We start from the raw sequence: 24,762 nt of genomic DNA on the forward strand, positions 1-24,762 counted from the left end.
GAAAAGTGATATTTTCGTATAATTTATATTTTTTTCATTTAAAAATAAAAAATAAAGTTGCAAATGGAATATAACTATAGTAATAATTTCTCATGGGAAGCTGAAAATTGAAAGCTTAAACGGATTGTTCTAGTAGGCCCAACTAGCAAACGTTGGGTTACAAGAATCGAACAACAAGAAGCCCAAATTATTCTCCTAACTGAAAAAACAGAAAGGTATAGCGGAATATCCGTGGAGGGATGCGCGGAGACTAAACCGAGACAAAAACTGAAACGCAGATCCGGCTGCCGCTATGACAGATAGTGCCGCCAATTGTTTATTATTATTCCAATTCCATTTCAGGAACTATACTGATTCTACTTCTATTGCTCTCACTCCGAACCTCCGTTCCAGAACATCAACGCACCTCCGCCTCCAACTCCGACGCTCCTCTTCTCCGGTAGTTTCTCTTCCGTCTCGCTCTCGCTCCGCCGCCTTTCGCTGCTCTTCTTCTCTCTCCTCAGGTAACTCTCTGTCTCTAAGGTGTTGTAGATGGCTCGATGCGGTTCATATCGCGAATTATTGATTTGATCAATACGAATGACTGTGATCGATGTGTGAATGTATACATGAATGCATGTATGTGTAAGTCTATGTATATATATGTACGTATGTAGAGTTTTTGCAGTAATCCTTTACTGTTCTATCATTTTTTTTCCTGATCTGTGGTTAGAAGTTCTATTTTGTTACTCCGTATAAGTTTATCGAATGTTTGCGATTGAGCTGTTTTTTTCGCCTTTAAAAGTAATTTCGAGTGGTATATCAAGGCATTAAATTATGTTATATGTAAATATATGCATTTCCATGTATGCATGAATTAGTAGCTGTTTTCTGATCCCAACAAAAAGATGCTATGACTTAAGAGGTATATTTTACTTTTTATTCCCGGTATATTCTTTTGTGAACTTTCAAGTTGCATAAGGTTCAGCGTTTGTGGATGGATCTGATGTTACAACCTGACGTGTCTTATAGCTGGTCCAGGTTTTTAACTAAGAGGCGGCAAGGACTGTAAAAATTAAACCAATGGATTGTTGTCTAACTGAATAGTTGAGAGTGTAAAAATTATTCAGAAACCAGGAACCTTTTTATTGATTTTGCAGACAGTTGAATTTGATTGGGAGCACTTTCACTTTCAAATTTAACCATCAGCAATTCAGCAGATAGGAGGCTGAATAAGTCTGCTAAGAATTTTCCATTTGATAAACAAGTATTTTGAGTGTTAGATTTTTTTATAGCTATATAAGAATTCATACACACACATGCTTGAACCAGAAACTTGCTGCCTTTGTTTTTGCCCAGTTAAAATTTTAAGTCATTCGACATTTGTAGTGATACATATATCTTTTGCTTTCCAGTCTCAGATATGGATGCCTCCGGGGGTCAGAGTGTCTATCCTCTGCACAGATGTAAAACGATCCACCTGGTTATCTTCTTTCCTCTCTCATTAGTTGTACACTTCTGTTATAACCATACTTAAAATAATGTTTAATTTTTAGTGATTTTTCTTCAGTTTATACTATCTGCTCAATGGCCTTTTTCTTCACATTTTCTTAGGTGAGGCATGCTCAGGGATTTCACAATGTAGAAGGAGAAAAGGACCACAATGCATACCTCTTTCGACACCTTTTTGATGCAAATCTTACCCCTCTTGGTTGGCAGCAGGTAACAAATAGATAGTTCAATTTTTTGTTGCTTGGCATAATATGCAATTCTTTGCTAATTTAATTATTATGGCCTTAGTTGAACTTTTATTTGCACCTTATTTAACCAACCATTAAGGTTTCCTGATTAGATAGAACCATCTGACATTGTATTGCCATTATAGGTGGATAATCTACGCAAACATGTTAACTCATCCGGTCTTTCTAAGAGGGTCGAATTGGTTGTCACTTCCCCTTTGTTGAGGTATGAATTTGTGTTTCTAATAAGTTATGAAGCTCTTGCAGCAAGTATTTTACTTATCTGAAAAAACTAAAGATTTTTTGTCTTCTTCCCCCCTTCTCAAACCCTCTCCTAATTTGCTCATAGTGACTGATATTTAGTTTAAAGTTTAATTTAATATGACAGAGCAATACCTGAGCTGAAGGGAAATGGATATATTTGTTGCTTTACAGACTTACAATACTGCATGAACACCCTCTTCTATTAACTTTCCATTTAGAGCAAATAATGAGTTCATGGGGATAGGGGCTTCAGATAGATTGACTGAATTGTATCTAGAAAGCCAAAAGAATTAGTGGCTGTTGCTATTTGGCACAAGCTAGGATTACTTCTTCCAAGAGGAGTGGATATCTAGGAATTATTTGTTATACTGGATTTGGAAAATACATATATAGAATCCTTGATCCCTGAGCTATCATTTATTTTTGTATTTATATTTAAGGACTATACAAACAGCAGTTGGTGTCTTTGGGGGAGAAGGCCTTGCTGATGACATACAAGGTCTTCCGTTAATGGTGACAAATGCTGGAAACAGTAGTCGACCTGCAATTTCAAGTCTAAATTGCCCTCCATTCCTGGCAATGGAGTTGTGCCGAGAACATATAGTAAGTCGTAACCTATAGGTGTATATATGTCTTTCTATTAGTCCTTACCTCTCCTATTTTCTCATGCATATGTTCTCTCTTTTATAAATTTTTTTGCATTTTATCGTTTCAATCTAAAGAGCTCACACCCTTATCCTTTCTTGATCTTCTGCATTTGCTTTAGTTATAGAGTTCGTATACCTTTCTTTTGGATGCTAATTAACTGATTTTCGTTGTCTCTTTGGTTTCTGCCCATGCTGTTGTTCCTTTTGTAATCCAATTATTTTGCTTCAATAATAAACTTGTAATGGAATATTTTCCATGTATTCTTTACTCATTTCTAATTGACTCCATGATGCCCACGTGGTAAAGCATAAGTGCATAACTACTGGGTAATTTTTAATCTCAAATGAATATCTCATTTATCTCACATAATGCCAGGGGGTTCATTGGTGTGATAAAAGAAGAAACATCAGCGAGTATAAGCCTCAATTTCCAGCAATTGATTTCTCATTGGCAAGTACATTTGCATGACTTTGAATTTCTTATTATTACATTCTTCTGATTATATGATTTTACCACCTCCCTCACTTGAAAAAGAAAACTCCACTTGCTAATTATCATTCTTCTTAATATTGCCAAGCCATGACCATGGTTATGGTTTGCCTCATTGCCATTGTCACTGTTTGTGTTTTTCTATAGATTGAACATGATGATGACTTTCTGTGGAAGGAGGACATCAGGGAGACAGATGAAGAAATTGCTACAAGGGGGATGAAGTTTTTAAACTGGTAATGTTATATGTGCCAACACTTTCAAGAGATGTGTTTTCAATTCATAGTTTGAAAAAAACTTATAAAAGGGTTTGCACTACTACATTCCACATAAATTTGTTTTATAAGATATCAGATAGTTTTTGAACTTGAACCAGTTTCATTTGCTAAGTTCTTTTTATGTAGGTCATAGGTTGCTTCAGATGCCCCTCTATAATAACTTGATTATATAATATTTTAGACATAATTATATTGATGTTTGCACCATAAGCAGCACCTGATGTCTTATTGATTCTTATTTTTCCTGCTTTTGATTAATTTGTGGTACAGGTTGTTGACACGGAAGGAGAAAGAAATTGCAGTTGTTACTCACAGTGGATTCTTAATTCATACTCTAAAACAATTTGGAAATGACTGCAATCCAAATGTGAAGAATGAAATTTGCACACCGTAAGTTTTAGAGTAAATTTATGCGCAAATGATTCGTACTTTTCCTTTATTTTTATTTTTTTTGCAAAGTGAAAATAGTCTAGTGCCGACAGGTCCTTTTCTTTATAGTGTAACTTTGGTTCAAGTGTTCATACTTTTCCATTTTTGCAGATTTAAAAATTGTGAACTTCGGTCAATGGTTATTGTTGACAGATGGTAAAAGTGTATCCCTCTCTTCAGTTTGCTGGGTTCTTTCTCTTATTCCTACCACGTCTCCCTCGTGCCATTTTAAATTAAATTGGTGTTTTTGTATTTGCAGTATGATTGGATCAGATACTCCCACAACCGACTATCCCGGTAAAATTCCCAGTGGATCAGACGTCCCAAGCGATTGATGCAGCAAACAGAGATTTTTTGGCTTTAGAGGCTACAATTCATTGGGGAGCATCATGTTTCTGTATCTCCCAACATGATTTCAAAAACAATTGAGATTTTGTCAATCTAGAAGCATGCACGCACCTATCAAAACTATATACTAGTCTTGGCGTAATAAATTGTGCTGCCCACAAATTGCCTGCCTTTCAAATTTAGCAACCCCTACCTTTGTGCACAAGAAAATTTTTTACTCATTCCTAAATGAGTAAAGAGACAAGACCACGGTTCCGGAAATGAACGAACTGGAACCGGAATCTTAATACAAGGTTCTAGTTCTTGAACCGGTGGTTCCAGTTCAAACCTTTTTTTTTTTAGTGTTTTGTTATTTAGTATATAGAAAATATATAATATCTAATTTATATGTATAATATATGATTATCTAATATACATATAATATATTCTCCGTAATATATATATATACACATACATATACATACATATACATACATACATATATACGGAGTAATATACATACTCAGTAAATAAATAAATATATATATGTGGCACTTGGCAGTAGCCATGAAGCCATTCAGGTTTCATGGCTACTGCCAACTGGGTGTGCCTATCTTTTTTTACCGGTTCCGGTTCCAGAATCTCTGGAACCTTATAGGTTCCGGTTCGAACCATGAGCTGTTTCAAGGGGATTGAATAAAAGCATTGTATGTACACAACAGTCATTATTCAAGTTTTAGTCGTCAAAAAAAGGCACCTAAAGGACTGTTAAGACAAGAATCAATTCAAGTTTCACAGTGACTTCCTTTTAAAAGTAATATACACCTGAATTTCACTATCCTCAAAGGATATTCTCATATAAGTAAATCTCTATTGGAAGAAAAAGATCATACCTGATGGGCAAACTTGGTAACTCTTCACGATTGCATTATGATTACCTGATTGCAAACGTTACCACTCCCACTATGAGTGACAGAATAAGAACCAAAAATGGTATCAGCATGTTAAAGCCTGCTGAGTTTTTAGATTTCTGGTCACTTCTCAAGCTTTTTGTCTCATCATGCTTTGAGAGGTCTGGCATTGCCGACAAGGAGTGTTGTTTCAACATATCCCAAAAAGACTGGGTGATTGCAGATATAGGAGCTTCTGATTCAGGCTCTAGAATTCTTGAAGGATCAAGTGGAACTTCTATGGACATCAACTCAGCACAATGATCATTAAGAACCTGTAGTTCAGAAAAAGTTCAAGTTATAGTTGAATAATTTCAATCTCAAAATCACCAAACTTCACTCACATGCAATATGATACACAGATGTTCAAAGGATTTTAACTGTCAACTCTAAGGGGATTAACTTGGAAATACAAACAGGGATTATGTTTTCCTTTACCATAATTAATCTGTCCCTGACAAATTCTAATGCCCCATGTATTGAACGCAATGCAATGATGAGCACTACATGCTATGACAGCTGAAATGAAACAATTGAACTTACTTTTAACCCAAAAATATATAAATAAATGCATCATACCTCAACTGTCTCAGATGGTTGTATGTAGTCGCAGACATATGTATTAGCTAACCATGGAATAAATACTCTTCGAGGAAACAATAGGCTGCAATTTTTCCTGTCAAAAGCACAATTAAAATAAATAAATCTTCATCAGCCAAGACCAACTGCTGCCTTCCATCAACCAGGACAGCGTAAATCATGTAGCTCAAATGGCAAGGTTGCAGGTTCAAGACAGTTTAAATTCTGTAATGAGAATAGGATGTTGAGAGCATGGAATTGAGAGTTCCATAAGTAGCTTACCTTTGCAATTGTAAATCAAGTAGCGGAACTGGTTCTTCTGCTGATATTTGATCCCTTGCTTCTTCAAGGCTTCCATCAATAGAATCTGATCCCCTCTCTGTGGCATCACATATGATGTCTAATCTACTCTTCAAACTCAATATTATATCTTCCTATGCAAAAGAAAACGAGTTCAATTACTTTAGTATACATATTTAATATCAACATAAAGTTCTCTGTTCTACAATGTGCTAATTGATAAAGCTTTTCTTGGAACCAGATGAAACAACAGCCACCTGTCAACAATACTAATTATATTTTGAATGAAAAATGGAAGCCCTTGCCAGGTGCAAACAAGGCCTGCTGTTTGATACCTTTATATCAGTCATAGCTTGTGACAGTTGTTCCTTTGCAGTCAAGTAAGCATAAGAGCAGACGGCACCAGCAAAGACAAGAACACCAATAATGTCTTTTTGGCTGCATGCTTCACAATAAGGATTTTAAAAATTAATTAATTAATTAAACAGTAGTCATATTAGTGAATTCATAATCTTAAAAGAGTTTCAACCCAAAGCAATATATGTGTTTGGAAGAATGAAATAATCATTTAGATGCAAGAATATTAGTCCGCACCATCAAACTTATCTTGCATGAAAGGTAGGAGGAATTCAACATCATGTACACCGCCTGATGCAACTTGTTCATCCCCAATTGCCTAAAAATGTTAAGAAATATTCCAAGACAAAGCTATCAGTAAAATTGTTGGTTCACAGCACAACTCAACTAGGCTTATCCCAATCTAATTGGATTTGCATACATGGGTTCTATAACTCTATCCAGTTGCCTTTCTATATTCATTGTATTTGTATCCAAGTAAATTTAGGTCCAAATCTTCCTCTCCCATCTCCTATTTTACCATATCATCACTCTTTCTTCCTAGGGCATCCAATAAAACCCTGTCAAATATGTTGAAACTATCTTTAGCCCACTTCCTGTCAATTAGTCTACAATAGAAGCCAAATATGTTTATTTTCAATTAAATTGTGGCAATTGTGCAGAAATGGCTACTGGGGCACTAGTAAAGTAATGTATCTTAGAAAAATTAATTTTGGGCAAATTTCACTTTACCCCACAAAACTATACTATATGCAACACTTGACCCTCAAGAATAATTTACAGGGCAGTTAACAGGATTTTCAGCTAGCAACTTGATTAATAGTTAAGATAGAACTAAACCTACATGCCTGAATCAATATACTGTCTTGAACTGTAAAGTAGTCAAGTTTCTTACCAATTTTCCATCAATTAAAGCCTTTGCACATTTTAGCTCTTTCGCATGAAGAGAAATACAATGGTGAAGAATGTCAGCCAATCTTGTGATATTTGACTCATCCCCACGGCATATTGGCACTCTGGAAATGTATAGTACCTATAATCAGCTTCACAGTTTTTGCAGAGAGGGAGAGTTCATTTTGTAAATTCATAGGATACATAGAGGGAAAACAAATGCAGAGTTGTATAGATGATGGCTAAGCCAAGAGTCAACAAGCATCAACTCATCAATTTGAATCTAACCAATTCCTATAGCACCATTCATCTTTTTACATGATTTATGGATAATAGAAGAGCAGCTTGAGTTAGAGCACTCAAGTAACTATACTATTCAAATCATCAAACATTGCATATATGAAAAAATTTTAAAAAAAAATAAAAAAAATAAAAAAAAAAAGTAAATAATCTGCAAAACAACCTAAGTAAACTGTTGCTCAACTATGCCATTTTGTTAAAAATTAAAATAATTATAATCACAAATAAAGATCAACAGTTTTCAATAGTGGAAGGTATCTTAAATGAAATTTATATAGGGGGGAAAGCAAAAGAAGTGACATATTACCTAAAATCAAAAGCATATGTGCATCTGAATGCCTGGAGGGAAGTAAGAATTTTCCCCATTTTGAAATCACAAGGTCGTAGGCTGCTTGATGTGATATTAGAAGCCAATGAGCAATTCCGAGTTGTCCACCTGAAATGAAAATGTCAGATACCTATAAGTAATAAGAATTAAAAATAACAAGAAGGAAGCCTTTTTTTAAGAAAGCTACCTCATGGGACTGTAACAAATATGAACAAGTAGCCGCTCATCACTGTCAGCATCTATAAAGGGAGTGGCCTTGGCAACAGCTTTTACAGTCTGTAAAAATGATCCAAACAATAAGTTGACAATTAAATTGAGAAACTCAGTAGTAAATTCTCCTCTTACCACTCTCACTTGCCAAAAGAAAACTATATTACAGAGTGAAACAAACCTGACACATGGTTATTGTTGAGTTCTTAAATGAGCTCTCACTAGCCCATATATAGATGCCAATCACTTTAATTCCACCCAATAGCATTCTTCCAACCTGAAAAAAGGTATTATGCATTGTCACATTCAAACCATCAATCGTAGATTCCCTAACTAGGCATTTGTCTTACATCTTAACACCTAACACATGAAGTATAACTTAAGAGATCATCAAGGTAAACAAGCACTTGTTAAGGTCATGGAGGTAGAGAGCTTCCTCTTCTTTTAAGCTGCTAGCATAAATTTCCTAAATATAATTCAAACTCATGCAATCAAGTTCACAGAGTAAAACAACACACACTATCCAAACAAACAAATAGTCATTACAAACTTTTATTAAAAGTACTTTTATGCATCCATAACAATTAAAATGCACACGGAACGTATTTCATTACTCCGTACATATTAAGCACTCATTGATAATGCTGATAATCGGAATCCTCTACTGCTACGCAAAACTAAAATCACTGGCAATAAATTTAAAACGAAAAGCAAACTGCATAGCGAATGAAGGAAACTGAAATTGAAATCCAGAAATTCGAATCAAATTGAACCTGGCGAGCGTGTTCAGCAATCCAATCCTGATCAATGTATAAAGCCGAAGAGTCGGCCTGCGTTTTTGCCTTCCCTCCTTTCTTCCGATCGTCATTCGCGCCACCGACAATCGAGCAAGCCGGCTCGCCGGCATCGTTCAGCGGAGTCGGTACCAAGTCGAATATGAACCCTCGATCTAAGCTCGAGCTCAGCTTCCCTATCACAAGCCCTATCTGAGCGGCTGGCCCCGATTTGGTAAGCCGCTCTTCCGCGAGTTTCAGCTGCGCTTCCTCTCCCACTACTGCTTTCACCATCGTCGTGTTTATTCGTTTACTTCTGTTAACTGTTCTGCAGGCTTTTGTTCAAAAAAAAAAAAAAAAAAAAAAACTGTTCTGCAGGCTTAGGGAGATTTAGCAAAATTCTAGGTTCTGTTTTTTTTTTTTTGAAAACCAAAAACGAGACTATATTAAATTCTAGGTTCTGTTTACTTTCATTAGGCTTTAATGTTATCTTTCTTAACTAAGGCCATATTGGCCCAATCAAATTAGGCCCATCTTTATAGTGCTGTATATAGTTGTCTTTTTTCTTTTTCTTTTTCATTTTTTTTTTTGAAAGCTATATAGTGGTGTTATGCACTTTATGGTAAATTCTTTACCACAACTTTTAAGGCAATCCATACACTATGGAGAAGGGTTTACAGTGCAGTATGAATTATGATGTATGTGTATAGATTATAAACTTTTGTGTCTTGTGTTATGAAATTATGTGTCTATGAACACAAATTATGTACCTAAATTATATTTAAAAAATAAGTAAATATATAATATGTGTATGTGTCTTGTGTTGTGATTTTTTGTGTCTTGTGTTATACGAAATATATGAAATTATGTACCTTATTAGTATGAATTTTGTACCTTGTAGTTTCGGTCCATTGTCCATAATGTTATGTGGACTTTAGTCTATGATATAAATTGTCACCTTAAGGAGTTAAGGGTGTGTTTGGTATGAAGAAATTGTAATTTCATTCCTGCCAAACTCCATGGTTTGGTTGGAGGGAATTGCAAGTCCTATGAGAACCCTAGGAATTGCAATTTCATAGTTTGTGGAGTTGTAATTTTAATGTGAATTACTATTTGCCCTTGTTGTTATTATTATTATTATTATTATTATTATTATTATGCATTGACATTTTAGTATTTATTCACTTCGTCTCTTTCAATTTTCAATCATTCTATTCTTAACTATCAAACAACGTAATTTGAATTCCAACATTATTTTTTTTCCACGAAATTACAATTCATTTTTCACATAATTTCCTCCTTCCAACTAAACGCTTTGTAATATGAACCGCCACAAGGCAAAATGGGCGAGGTCTCAAACTAGAAGGTCCCTAAGAGAGACTATAATCTGACTATAATCCATACAATTGATTTCAAGACCATCCCCGTTATGAAACGAGCTAGCTCAAGTTCAAGATTGACTGAGTGGCTCGCGAACCACTTGGCTCATTTACACCCCTATCCCCAACTATCCTTAGGGGTCCATCTTGATCAACTTTAAATTTGGTTCAAGAAGATTTAAACATGAATTGATTCAATAACCACCTTTAACGATGGATGCCTCATGGGAGGAGCCATCTTCATTAATCTATGTAGGAAAAAAAAAAAAAAAGAGATCACCATAGCATTACATGGTAGTGCTTCATTTATTGTTGACATCATACTCACATTCTACCATTAAGAGTTCATATAAGAGGGATTGAACTAATAGAGTTGGTCGTGTAATTAACTAACTTCGTAACTACAAAGCAGTCTATTAATTAACTTTCTTGACCGATCAATTATATGTAACTTAGATTGTGACCTTTTATGTTCATACGAGAGGGTCAACACTCAACCCAAAATATCATACCAATAAAGAATCACAATTCCCTCACGTATTTGAAGTTGACTTTCTTAATTAAGATCATTTTAGCGCAAGTGGCACGCAACTACTTACGTGGTTCAGCTAGCCAACGTCAGTCCCAGAAAAGGGCAGCAAATTAGTTGCAATTTTAAGGTTTTGGTTTTTCTTAGCCTTTGTTTTTTATTAGGTAATGCATCACTGTTATATGTCAACATCTATGCAACTTTATGTTTCCTCATAAAATTAGAAAGAGTGGTTGGTTGGGGCTACATTTTTTGTTAACCTATAGCGATGGGACTGCGCATGGTCGCCGGGTTAATTGCATCAATAATAGTTTGCACGGTGGCAACATTAACACCTCTTACTAATAGGTAAGAATGATGACTTATTTGTGAGCCACACATTTACAATCTTATGTTTGACAAAATTTTCAAACTTACATTACGTTTACCTACTCCACAAATTCATTTTTAATTTTCAGCCTATTCTTCACTGGTACATTAATGATGTATAATCTATAAAACATTCATGTGAAACTTTTTAAAAATAATTTTGAACCCAAGCGTTAGACGTAAGAGCAAGACCGTCAATGCTGCTGGAAGAGATAATCGCGATATGTGTCTCAATTGGCCAACACACCTAAGAGCAAGAGCATCAATGTTTTTTATTTTATTTTATTTTATTTTTTGGGTCTATAATATGGAGGGGAGAGATGGTGAGATGGAAGAGAGTGGATGTACAAAATTAGCTTGCACTAAGTATAGTTCTTGTGGACCCCACAGTTTTGTTTAAAGTTCGCGCGGGTGCGTGGTTCACGCACCAAATGCGCCCAACTGGTGCATAAATCATTTTTTCTGACAATATTATTTTTCTTTGTTTTTTTTTTTCTCTTTTTCTCTCCTCCCTCCGAATTGGACGGACAAAAACCCACTAAAAATTTTATCTATTAAGGCGCTCTAAATGTTTGTACATTAGTATGCACAATAAGACTAGGTCCATACCTCCATTTTTAAAAGATTTGTAATATTATTTACTATTGTTTATCACGTCAAAAAACAAGCCACAAGAAATAAGGTATACAACATTGCTCTTAATTTGCTCCCAATTCAACCATCATCCTATTAAAAATTTAAAATTTTCAATTACCACAAAGAAATTGAAAACATTATAACCACTTTAAGAATTTAAAAAATCATTTACCATTATTATTGATTATCAGTTGAAAGTGGTCATAATACCAATTTGATCCTATAGGTAGTCACACGCAAATTATGCCGTGGACCTGGGTCCAATACGACGCGGTTTCACTTTTTTTTTAAAAAAAAAAAATTTATTAAACATATAGCCCTGAAATGTGTGAATGTGGAGGTTTCAAATTGTGAATATGGAGTATAGAATTTGTGAATTTAAAGTTATGAATGTGTGAATCTGTAGTAGAGTTAACAGAGTTCTAGCAGCCCTGAAATGTGTGAATGTAGAGGTTTCAAATTGTTAATATGTAGTATAGAATTTGTGAATGTAGAGTTATGAATGTGTGAATCTGTAGTAGAGTTAACAGAGTTCTAGCAACTTGTAGTCCTGTAATGTGTGAATGTGGAGTTCCCAAGTTGTGAACATGGAGTATAGGACATGTGAATATAGAGTTTTGAATGTGTGAATGCATAACAGCGGTATTATAATTACTAAACATATAGCCATGTAATGTGTGAATGTGGAGTTTTCAAATTGTAAATATGGAGTATATGGTCTGTGAATGTAGAGTTTGTGTTCTGTTGCGATGAGAAGCCGTTAACGCCGTTAATTTTTTTTATTTAAAAAAAAAAAATTGTGAAACGGCGTTGTATTGGCAAGGTGGACCTGGGTCCACGGCATAACAACTGGTAATCACACTTGTTCATAGATTTCCTAAGAAAATTAGATGATTTATTATTATTATTATTATTATTATTATTATTATTTTGGGAGTTTTTTTACAATATGGCAGGAATAAGGTACAATTAAATATCCCAACATTTGGTCATTTCACCAATCATAACCTTTTTACAAGTGATGGAAGATATTTTTACATATTTTAAATCAGATTTAATCGGTTAGAAAAGTAAGAGAATTAAATATGATTAAACTAACAATTAAAGATTAAAATAGTGAAATAGCACTATAGTGAATAAACTAAAGACAATATACAATTCCTTGTACTACTTACAAGTTGCAATGAATGAGTAGACTTATTCAAATGGCAAAACTTTGTCCAATCGCCCACTAAGATGCCGCCTAGCTGGTGACCAGTGAGAAGTTGATCCGCAATGTTGATTAAGAAATAAGAACCATGCACATTAGTCCTGAATACATTTTAATTGGTGATGAATTAATTTATAATAAATTTATAAATTTTATTTTGTTAGTAACTACACGGTTCATGTCTTGAATTCTATTATCTTGCAATTTATATACTTCATCTGTCTTGAACAAGCTAAAAGTAGTGATAGTCTTTAAGTTTTAGGTTATCTAAAGCTTAACGTGGATGTAACAATCAATGAGGGAGAAAAATCATCAACTGGTTTTGAGAGATGACTTGTGAAGGTTCTTGGTGGCTAAAAATGGCTATTTGAAGCGTTTGTTTTCTCCTAAGGAAGACGAAACGATGTCAATTCGGGAAGCTTTAACTTGGTTAAATGCTAAAGGTAATGTTTTTGTTGAGAGAAATGCTTTGCTGATCATAAAGGGGTTGAATTCCATGCTTGGGGTTTCTTATTTTGATCTAGTTCTTCTAGATATTAAAGATTTGTAAGCTCAATTTTTTACGCTTGTATCTTTTTTGTCAAGTGATCAGTGAATAAGATTGCCTATATATATATATATATATTGAATACTACTAACTCTATTAGAATGCAGTATCTGTTTATAATTACTTTCTCAACCTATTGAAGCACAAGAGAGGGAATGGTTTGATGCCACTGGACCAGAAGGTCCTTGGCAATAAAATTGCCTATATATTAGCTAGGAAATTCTTTTTTTTTTTTAGATCTGCTTTATGGGGAGTGGAAGTCTTTCCCTCATCTTTTCTCTTTGTACTAATCTTTCGATAGATAGTAAACTAATTAATTTTTGTTGTTGTTTTCAAAAAAATAAAAAAAAATAAAATTCAAACTTAGAAACAACACTACAAGAGTCGTATCTATATTTGGAATAATTTTGAAGTCCCCGCTAAGAAATGGTGGTGAGCCCAACAAGAGTCATTACTCATAATAATGCATGTTCATAGAGAACAAAACAAAACAACAAATATATTAACCAAAATTTCTATTCGGTTCAATAACACAGTTATTTGAACAATCCCCTTTAGCATCTATTAAATTTTAGAGGAAGATAATCTCAATTGTTTTTTGTGCATTAATAGTTACATGATTTTTTTTCTTTGGATAATTGATAGGAGTATTAAATTAAAAAAAAAAACAATTTTAAAAAAGTTGCATCTCCAATTTACAGAAGTCAAAAGGAAAAAGAGGAGATTAGTGTAATACCTTAATTTGACAGTAAAAGACCATTAATAAAATGAGAAAGGAATAACTTGCAAGTTGCCATTCTTCTTCACGTTCAGACATAAAAGCGGTCTGCCAGCAACTGATATGAAAGAGTAAAGGGCTTAATCCATTAATGGAATACTTTTACTCCGTACAAATTAAGTCTAAAAATGCATTTTACGTTTTCTCAATAGCTTGCTGTTCTTGTTTTATCCCAACGACAGTTCCACTCTCTACTTTACCAAACTTTTAAATTCCTAATCACTTCCCTTTCTCCGATCAATTACAGCGTTTCCAGACACCCTTTTAAAGAATTTCCGTTCCGTTTTCCACATCTCCAATCAAATCCCCTTTCCAGTTTCCAGTCGCCGGAATATTTGATTCTGTACTCCAAAAATTTCCCAAAGAGAGCACCCGAAGAAAGCTTTATTCCATAAGCTTGACTTTGTTTTTGTTTTTGGGAAAAGATTTGGGAATAGCAAATGCCTCCATGGAAATTGGTTGAATAAATACAGGGGAAAAGATAAAAAGTTTGTGTTCTGAGTTGCTGAAAGATGGTGGTGAGGAAGGTTGGGAAGTATGAAGTGGGAAGGACGATAGGGGAAGGAACATTCGCGAAGGTGAAGTTCGCGCAAAACACGGAGACCGGCGAGAGCGTCGCGATGAAGGTCATCGATCGTAGCGCCATCATCAAGCACAAGATGGTCGAACAGGTGATTCAGCTAAATACCTATGAACAGATACTAGTGTGCTTAATTTTTTTCCCTTTTTTCGTGTGGATAGAGTTGTGTTGCTTAACGAATTTCTACAATTCTACATATAGTAATTTGTGGTTGAAGTTGTGATCACTGAGATTTTCCCTAGAATTAGTGGAAGGGGGCTAAGATGTTAATTTATGCCAGATGAAATGGAAATGAATGCAGAAAAAGAATGATAAACAATTGACTTGCTTAGCACCATTTTTCTTCTCTTGTTACAAGTTAACTGGAATGGAACTGAAAATATGGTTGGTCTGTGAATTGGTGCCTGCTCCAAAGATGTAGCTTGCACTTTGCTTAGTTATGCTTAATATCTGCAGAAAAACAGAAAGAGATTTTAGTTTTGCGGTTTTGCCTATCAGAAAGCTTAACTATGCCTTCAAAGTACTGGAGTTTTGGAATTGTAACTTAACTGAGCCAGCACAACCAAAGTTTGGGAGCTATACTTGAATTATTGATCTTGTAGGCAAAAAAGTACTGGAGATGTTTGATGTGTTTACTGGATGGGCTTTAATTTTATTATTATTTTCTTTTGGGTACAACTCTCACATTATATGTATGCATCAAAAAGGCCTGTGTCTGCAAGAGTTTTTGGCATTCGGGCAAGACTTTGCAGCTCTTATGTTGATTAGTGATGATTTATCCTCCACTAACAGTTTTCTGCATTTTCTTCTTGCAGATTAAGAGAGAGATATCTATAATGAAGCTTGTCAGGCATCCATATGTTGTTCGTTTACATGAGGCATGAGCTAAAATAAGAGTATATGCCTTTTATTTACCCAAAAGGGAGATTTTTCCAGTCACTTCAGGCTTTTATCGTTTCGGAGTTTTTTAATACTTCGGTTCAAACTTTCTGCTGGCTAAAAAGCATATTTTTTTGTCAGGTTATAGCAAGCCGCACAAAGATTTATATTATTTTGGAATTCATAACAGGGGGAGAACTTTTTGATAAAATAGTGAGCCCTTCAACTTTGAAGATTGTAGCTTAAAATAGGTAAATATTATTCTAGTTCAGCATATTTAGAGAGACCATGATGTTTTCCACCTGTTTCCAGATCCACCATGGGCGACTTAGTGAAGCTGAGTCTCGTAGATACTTCCAACAGCTCATTGATGGTGTGGATTATTGTCATAGTAAGGGAGTTTATCATAGAGATTTGAAGGTGCATATTGGCCAACCTGTATAAATATAAGACAATGTTATGTTGTTATGCATTTCCATACAATTGTCAGTGTTGTTTCTTCATCATGCAGCCTGAAAATCTTCTACTAGATTCCCAAGGGAATTTGAAAATTTCAGATTTTGGACTTAGTGCATCTCCTGATCCGGTAGGGTTCTAAAGAACATTATTAGGCAACTAGCTTTGTCTGCTTATCTCATTTTATGGAAGTCAGTATGTTGTTAACCTTTCATATTTGTGCACAGGGTGTTTCTCTTCTCAAGACAACATGTGGGACCCCTAACTATGTCGCACCAGAGGTAATAGAAGGCTAACTTCTGGTTCAAATTTATTTCCATGCATTTGTGATTTGTTCTGGAAACTACCATTGTTGAAATTATGCCTGTGTCTTTAACTTTTCCCTTTTGCCTTCATTTTCTTGCATAGGTTCTCAGTCACAAAGGTTATAACGGGGCTCTGGCAGATGTCTGGTCCTGTGGTGTCATCCTTTATGTTCTAATGGCAGGCTATCTCCCATTTGATGAGGTTGATCTCACTACATTGTATGGCAAGGTAGTAGACAACTGGATGCTAGACATGCATAACCATTACTAATTGCTTAAATAACTTGTTTTCAGTTGCTTGCTTATGGAGGAAGGTTCTGCTTTAATTAAGATTTAGTTACTAATATGCACCTTTTCTGCAGATTGAGAGAGCAGAATTTTCTTGCCCATCATGGTTCCCAGTGGGAGCAAAATCATTGATTCATAGAATTTTAGACCCTAACCCTGAAACAGTAAGTACTTTGGCTTATAAGTTACATGCGCACATGTATTATGGCTGCATATGGGCCAATGGAAATCCTGATAGAGTCTAATATTGCCATTGCATAGCATTTTGTGTGATCTGTACATTCTGGACCATAATATTTTCTTCTTTGAAAATATGTGGTAATTTACCAATAAAAGTATCATAATTCTTGGGACTCTTTGACACATGAAAATGTACTCTTTATTTTGGTGTCCAATCACAGTAGAGGCCTAGTAATTGGTGATCAATTTTTCTTTTTATAATTGGATATTTTAGAATAATATACACCTTGAAGAAAGCCCTGGTATTTTACAATTGTTAGACACACTTTGCCCCTTTTTCTATGGACTCTTCCTGGTTCTCACCTAGTCACCTCTGCTACATTGGACAGCGCATTCGGATTGAAGAGATCAGGAATGATGAGTGGTTTAAGAAGGGTTATGTTCCTGTGAAGATCATCGAGTATGAAGATGTTAATTTAGATGACATTAATGCAGCTTTTGATGATACTGAGGTTGGTAATTCGTTCATGTCTTAGTCTTTCTAATTTATATCACTTCATCTAAACTAGAAGAGTGCATACATTTTATCTAAACTAGAAGAGTGCATACAATAATTTATAAGAAATATATTGTTGACTAATGACTGCTTAATCTCCTTCTTACATGCCCTTACAAAGTAAAATGTTTTGTAGGAAGAAGTGCCAAATGAGCAATGCAACAATGAGGATTTTGGGCCTCTAGCTCTTAATGCATTTGATCTAATCATCCTTTCTGAAGGATTAAACCTTTCAGTCTTGTTTGATCGTGGGCAGGTATACATTGCTTACATCCTTTAAAGTGAACTATTTTTTTGAAATTCTCTTTCATCTACTCTTCTTCATTTTGAGGAAAAGGGGCGGGGTGGTGGGGGGGTGGGGAGGTTACATTGGAGAGAAGATTGGAATTTCAAGCTTGTGATCTCAATAACAACAATATGGTTGCTTCTATAAAAACTGTATATTTCTTACAATTTTTATATTCAATGCCTTGACATCTAATGATCTAAATGACCAAAAGAAGAATGCAACACTCTGTTTTTTTTTTTTTTGCACTATTCCATTTAGATTAGATTAAGGCTTAGTTGAGTAGAGTTGGGTGTCAGTAGTTGTTACTTTGAATTTGGAAAACGTTTTACTAACACAATTAACATTTTGTGATAGAATTTTATTAATATAAATGGATTTTGTCCATTCCTTGATAAGTGGATTCTGGCCTTCACAGGATTCAGCAAAGCATCAGACCCGCTTTCTTACACAAAAACCTGCAAAGGTTGCCTTATCAACTATGGAAGTGGTTGCCCAATCAATGGGGTTCAAGACACACATTCGTAACTATAAGGTGGACAAATGAACTTCATTACTTATGAATGCATTTGCTTTTGTTGGAAACCTGTGCTGGTTTATGGTTGCTTACATTTGGACTCTCACTATGTCTCAGATGAGGGTGGAAGGTCTATCCGCAGATAAGATCTCACACTTCTCCGTAATTATGGAGGTACATTCATTGTTTTTGAAATCTCAAGCTCACTTTGACACTACGAATATTAGTTAAATTAAATACTCTGTGTGTAGATTTTCCAAGTAGCTCCAACATTTTTCATGGTGGACATTCAGAAAGCTGCTGGAGATTCTACTGAATTTCTCAAGGTTAGTTTCCTATCAGGTTACTTCCTCTTTCTGTTATTTAATAAAGTAGGAGCACGCGTAAAATGAGAAAAAAATTATGAATCTATTTGACTATTTCCCATATTAGAATTAGAATTGCTGACTAAATTTGCTGTTTTGCAGTTTTATAAGAACTTCTGTGGCAATCTTGAGGATCTGATCTGGAAACCACCGGATGAATTATGCAAATCAAGAATTACGAAAGCAAAGGGCAAAAAGAGATGATTTTCATGTTATAGAATCAGCTTGTGGTTTCACCAAAAAAAAAAAAGAAAAGAAAAGAATCAGCTTGTGGTTGTGTCTAATAATCAAGGCCTGCAGCAGCTGGATCCATTTGATTTTTCACAAGGTGTATGTGTGTATTACATCTTTGTGGATTTATTTTTCTTCTTTCAAGAATGATTCTCAATCCTATTATCTCACCAAAATAGGTACCCCAGGCGTTTCAGTTTGGCACCCTAGCCTGGGTGGATATGAAACTTGAAACTCCATTTTTGTACCATTAACCATTTCTACTATCTATTTCTTATAAATTATTGGTCTTACTCAGATTTAAATATGAATGATGACTATTATTTTATCCTCGAGCACAATTGGTTTGGTTTTTGTGTGACCGATTGCAAACAAAAATGCAAAGAATGAGTGATTTTTTGTAGACATCAGACACTAGTTTTTCAAACTAATGGATCGTGCTTTGATTAATCACTCTTCAATTCTGAGGTTGGAATTTTGATTTTTGTAGGCAAAAAAGTCAAAGTCACTATCACGACTATCAAAGACCTATCTTTCTTCCCAAAAGGTTGAATCCTTTAACAGAGCATCTAGAAGGATGTGAATTATTATAACTCAATTGAATACAGAAATGATTAGACATTTATTTACTGCTCAGTTCTTCGCTTATGAGACACAATCCTGATTTCTCTTTTCAAATTTCATATCTTGTGACCAACAGCTATCCATCCCAGCTATCTAACGACCTATCTTGTCTCTTATGACTCCATTGCCATTGGTCATGCATTGCGCTCCATCGAAACAACCTCTAAGGAGCTCATGACCTTCTTCCATGGCATGCGTGGCGGTTATGTGTTGGATGGAGATTGCCTCTATCTCTCACTACAAGGCTAAGCTCATCCATGGCTTCTGCTACTTCCACAACGAGGAAGAAATTGCCAGAAATTTTAACATCGCGAATAGAGAGATGTGAATTTCAATGCGCACATCTCAGAAAATTTATTATATTTACATTCATACTTTCACTCTTCTTCCCACACTTCTCTCTCTAAACCTCACCTACTCGATCTCTTTGTCTTCTTTACCCTCAATGAGTGACTGTAAATAGACGGATCTTTATCATGTAGGTCCAGCGACAAGATAACGTATTCTCCGGATGGCCAACACGTTTCAGCAATAGCTAAAAAAAAGAGCATTTGCTGTTAAAGTACAGTCTGAAATCACTTCCTCAAATCCATGGCTTCTATGCCTTCAGTTGTGCTTAGCAACACTCTCAAGCTTGACCCTGATTTCAAGAGAAACAATATCTCCTCTCTATCCATTGAGAAGGTAATAACATTTATCCTTGTTTATTCTTTTACATTCTTATATGTATTGCATGAAGAAATCAATTTTGATGATTTTGTTTCTTTCAGAAACACATTTCATTGGAAAGAGGTGTGGACCCGTTTAGTCTGGACACCAGGAAGGGACTTTCGCTGATAAGAAATGTAAATGAGAAGGTAGAATCAGCTGCTTATGTTCCGGTGTTGCGAGAATGTGTGAAAAACAGCTCAGTTTCAGACGTTGAAGTGATTCACGGTCACATTGTAAAGACTGGTTCATATCAGGACCCGTTTGTCATGACATTTCTTGTGAATACGTATGCTAAGCTTGGAAGAATGGAGGCTGCACGCAAGCTGTTTGATAAAATGTGTACAAGAAATGTTGTTACGTGGACGTCACTAATGTCGGGTTATATTCAGGAAGAACAGCCAGAGATTGCTATTCGGGTGTTTGTGGAAATGCTGGAAGTTGGAGGGTACCCCACGAATTTGACAATAGGGATTATTTTGAATGCTTGTTCTTTATTGTCTGATTTTGAGACTGGAAAGCAAATTCATGGCTATGTTGTGAAATATAGAACTGAGCATGACACAAGTGTTGGGAATGCTCTTTGTAGTCTGTATACCAAGTGTGGCGATTTGGATTCTGCAGTTAAGGCGTATCGGAAGATTGAGGAGAAGGACGTGATATCTTGGACCTCTGTTATTTGTGCTTGTGGAGATAATGGGGATTCTAGAGCGGCGCTGGGTTTTTTCATTGATATGCTTTGTAATGGTGTTGAGCCAAATGAAATCACACTGTCTAATGCCTTGAGATCATGTATTGTGATGTGGGCTTTAGGATTAGGATCACAAGTTCATTCTTTGAGCATTAAGCTTGGGTATAGTTCTAATCCACTCATAAAAAACTCACTTCTGTATCTATACTTGAAAGGTGGATTGGTTAAGGAGGCGAGGAAGTTGTTTGATGGAATGGAAACGCGAAGTTTGGTTTCGTGGAATGCTATGATTGCAGGAATTGCCCAATTGACAGATCTAGCAGAGGATGTTCTGTCAAGTCATGGCTGTGGAATAGAGGCACTCAACGTTTTCTTGAGACTGAACCAATCTGGCGTAAAACCTGACTTGTTTACCTTCTCGAGTGTACTAACTGTATGCAGTCATTTAGCAGCTATGGAGCAAGGGGAGCAGATTCATGCCCAAGTAATCAAGTCTGGTTTCTTATCTAATGTGGTTGTGGGAACTGCCCTACTCAACATGTATGGTAAATGCGGAAGCATTGATAGCGCGAGCCGTTCTTTTGTGGAGATGTCCACAAGAACTTTGGTAAGCTGGACTTCCATGATTGCAGCTTATGCACAAAATGGCTGTTCTAAACAGGCACTACAGCTCTTCGAAGACATGAGATTTGTGGGAGTTAAGCCAAACCTGGTCACATTCACCGCTGTTCTCTTTGCTTGTAGCCATGCTGGAATGGTGGACGAAGCGTTTGCTTATTTCAACATGATGAATAGCAAGTACAGAATCAAGCCTGCAAGGGACCATTACTCGTGCCTGATTAGCATGTACGCGAGGCTGGGGAGGATAGAGGAAGCTCTCGAGTTTATGAAGGAGAACGATATTCGGCCTAATGAGTTTACGTGGTCACTCTTGATTGCAGGCTGCAGAAGCCATGGGAAATCAGAGCTGGGATTCTATGCTGCAGAACAACTGCTAAACCTCAATCCAAAGAACCCGGAGACATATACTTCATTGCTGAACATGTATGTCTCGGAAGGGAGATTGGAGGATGCCTCTCGGCTGAGAAAAATCATGGAAGACAACAACATAAAAAAGTTACACGACTGGAGCTGGATTAACATTAGAGACAAGGTTCATTCATTCGAGACCAACGCCCAACTTCACCCGCCATACAAAGAGGTAGCAGAGTTCTTAAGCGATTTGCATAATCAGGCCAAGGCTCTCGGCTATGAATTACAAACAGAACCCGAGGAAGAAACTGGATCTGCAGGCTATCACAGCGAAAAACTGGCAGTTGCGTTTGGGTTGTTGAACACTCCAGACGCTGCAGCCATACGAGTCATCAAGACTATCAGTATGTGCCGGGATTGCCATGTTTTTCTGGAACTGGTATCTACTTTAACTGGTAGGAAAATCCTTGTTAGAGATAGTAAAAGGCTGCACATATTTGCCAATGGAGTCTGTTCATGTGGGGATTTTGCACTCTTGGAGATGCCATGATATTTTTAGTTGATGGTATTCCATTGCTTTTGCAAGGAGTGTAATTGACTTTGCATAACATATGAATAATAATACAAAGAAGATTAGCATGACTTTGCACAAGTATGATTTTGTGTTAAATTAACTTTAACTTTTTTTTTTTGGTAAATCCACCGGGTCTTTGGCAGTTCGGGTCCACCCGCTTTCGCGGTCCGGGAGGCACGAGAGCTGGCCCAGGGGAATCATCACTTGTGGAAGTAATCGAACCCGGGTTCTCCAGAAATTCTTCTCCACAAGGAGAGCTCGTAAAAAAAATATGATTCAATTAATTTTCATGCTCTTTTCGTATATTTATACTTCAAATTAAATGATCATTTTGCCATATAACATGAAAACTATTTATATGAAACATTATTATCTATTAAAAACACAATTTATTACTAAAAAATATACATAATATTTTTTTTTGAAACTACCTAATAATTTTATCCCTTGAAAATACACTTACCATTTTACTTATATTAAATTAGATTAAAAAATTCATTAGTCAAGATTCCATAATCTCTTCAATTCTTCCGCCGGAGATCCTTCAATTGATTCTCCACACGGCCACTTGCACAATTCAACTAATGAGACTATGAGAGTAATGCCAAGAGCCAAGAGGGACCATTCTCTCTTGTGGACCCTACAATATTGATCTATTATACTCTTTCGCCAAAAATCTTTCATTAAAATTTCATACTCCTAGTTGCGCTTGAAGACGCCGGCACGTAAGAAAATTATCTAAAAAAACCTCTTTTTTTCCTTCTTAAACCTTCACCTCTATTTTCCTTTCGTAGATGTGGATACCGTTTGGCGTTTGATTCAAACATTGAAGTCGAAATTATAATTATAATTAAATACTAGATAATTATAATTATAATTAAATACTAGATAATTATAATTAATTTAAATAAAATAATTTTTTTGTTAGGTAGTAAATAATAAATATGAATTAAAATGTAAATAAATAATTAATTAATTAATAAAAAATATATTATATATATAAAGTTTGAATTCTAAACTTAAAAAACTCACTATTCCTGCATGTCTTGGGACGGCTAAAATTAAAATTAATAAAAAAAAAAATTATCTTTTATAATCAATAGGTTTCTGCATGCGTGTTAACAATGTCAAATATCTTTCCCTATTAAAGTTTCATATTGAATGCATGAATAATAACTTATTCTTTTTTGTTTCATTTGTTAGTATATTATTCAAGTAAGTACTCCTTAAGGGGGCGTTTGGTTCACGGAATGTTAGATTACCTTAGGGAATGTTGGATTGTAGGGAATGTTAGATTTCTGTGTTTGGTTAAAACTGAGGTATATAATATAAACTTGTTTGGTTGAGGGTTATCTTTTATGTTATAATGGTTTTTTTTTTTTTTACTTTTATACCCTTAATTTATTTTCATGTACGTTAGTAAACTTCAAAATTAAAATAATTAAATAAGCAATGATAAAATATATAAGTAAATAATTTAAAAATAATTAACTAACACACATGCAATAAATAATGTATTTTTTAAATAATGTATTTATGTAGTTGTTTTGTCAATTTTTAAAATTAAAGAAAAATATTTTTAATAGTTTAATTGTATTTAATTATTTTTATATTTTAAAATATGTTATAGCATATTGTTTAAAGATTATATATATATATATATATATATATAGGAAAAATTGTAATTTATGCCCCTCCATAATATGTCAATTATCAATGTCACCCTTGAATTATTAGTGGTGTAAATGTTGCCCCTCAATTTTCAAAAGCGATACATATATTGCCCCTCAATTTTAAAAAACGGTACATATATTGACTCCACTAAAACTTGAACCACCACTTCCCTTATAAAAGAAAGGGTTTGATGCCACTGGACCACAAGATACTTGACATTTAAAGATTATATTAAACATTATATATTGTTAAAAGGGCATAAAGAGTAAAAATGTAAGGGAATATCACATAACTTAAGACAAGTAAGGGATTCACATTCCCTCGAAAATAACTAAAAATCCTATGTGGAAGGTAAATCACATTCCTTAGGAAAATAATATAACTTGAACCAAACATTGCAATCTAACATTCCAAAGGACATATTACCTTGATTATCTTGCATACCTTGAACCAAACACCCCTAAGAGATAAAAGAGATAATGTGGTGTGTGGCTATAGTAAAGTACAAAATTCTCAACCAAGCGGGCAAGCGGTGCTTTTAATTGAAACTGTCAACTAAGTCAAAACAAGACAATCGGACAGACTGA

The 24,762-nt window shown here is 35.1% G+C and overlaps 3 protein-coding genes across 3 annotated transcripts; 2 read left to right on the top strand and 1 right to left on the bottom strand.

Moving 5' to 3' along the window:
- Positions 1 to 218: 218 nt before the first annotated feature.
- Positions 219 to 4,352, top strand: LOC116021830 (phosphoglycerate mutase-like protein 1). The gene is made up of 10 exons (XM_031262314.1): positions 219 to 503; positions 1,395 to 1,462; positions 1,594 to 1,701; positions 1,865 to 1,944; positions 2,423 to 2,585; positions 3,006 to 3,080; positions 3,267 to 3,355; positions 3,668 to 3,787; positions 3,938 to 3,982; positions 4,086 to 4,352. The coding sequence occupies exons 1-10, from the start codon at positions 293 to 295 to the stop codon at positions 4,159 to 4,161; spliced, it is 1,035 nt and encodes a 344-aa protein (XP_031118174.1). The 5' UTR covers positions 219 to 292; the 3' UTR covers positions 4,162 to 4,352.
- A 480-nt stretch (positions 4,353 to 4,832) lies between these two features.
- LOC116023143 (protein odr-4 homolog) lies at positions 4,833 to 9,191 on the bottom strand. The gene is made up of 10 exons (XM_031264116.1): positions 8,842 to 9,191; positions 8,250 to 8,345; positions 8,046 to 8,134; positions 7,838 to 7,966; positions 7,235 to 7,355; positions 6,577 to 6,658; positions 6,318 to 6,427; positions 5,965 to 6,116; positions 5,683 to 5,779; positions 4,833 to 5,378 (listed from the first exon to the last, which is right to left on the bottom strand). The coding sequence occupies exons 1-10, from the start codon at positions 9,133 to 9,135 to the stop codon at positions 5,088 to 5,090; spliced, it is 1,461 nt and encodes a 486-aa protein (XP_031119976.1). The 5' UTR covers positions 9,136 to 9,191; the 3' UTR covers positions 4,833 to 5,087.
- Positions 9,192 to 14,306: 5,115 nt separating this feature from the next.
- On the top strand, positions 14,307 to 22,582 carry LOC116023723 (pentatricopeptide repeat-containing protein At4g14850-like). The gene is made up of 16 exons (XM_031264730.1): positions 14,307 to 14,960; positions 15,685 to 15,747; positions 15,890 to 15,961; positions 16,061 to 16,168; positions 16,260 to 16,334; positions 16,432 to 16,485; positions 16,613 to 16,738; positions 16,872 to 16,961; positions 17,367 to 17,489; positions 17,670 to 17,789; positions 18,238 to 18,354; positions 18,454 to 18,510; positions 18,588 to 18,662; positions 18,804 to 18,902; positions 20,133 to 20,240; positions 20,327 to 22,582. Exons 1-16 carry the CDS (start codon positions 14,802 to 14,804, stop codon positions 22,475 to 22,477), a joined length of 3,597 nt encoding a protein of 1,198 aa, XP_031120590.1. The 5' UTR covers positions 14,307 to 14,801; the 3' UTR covers positions 22,478 to 22,582.
- Positions 22,583 to 24,762: the final 2,180 nt, after the last annotated feature.

This window comes from Ipomoea triloba, chromosome 6, assembly GCF_003576645.1.
Source record: "Ipomoea triloba cultivar NCNSP0323 chromosome 6, ASM357664v1".
Classification (NCBI taxonomy): Eukaryota; Viridiplantae; Streptophyta; class Magnoliopsida; order Solanales; family Convolvulaceae; genus Ipomoea; species Ipomoea triloba.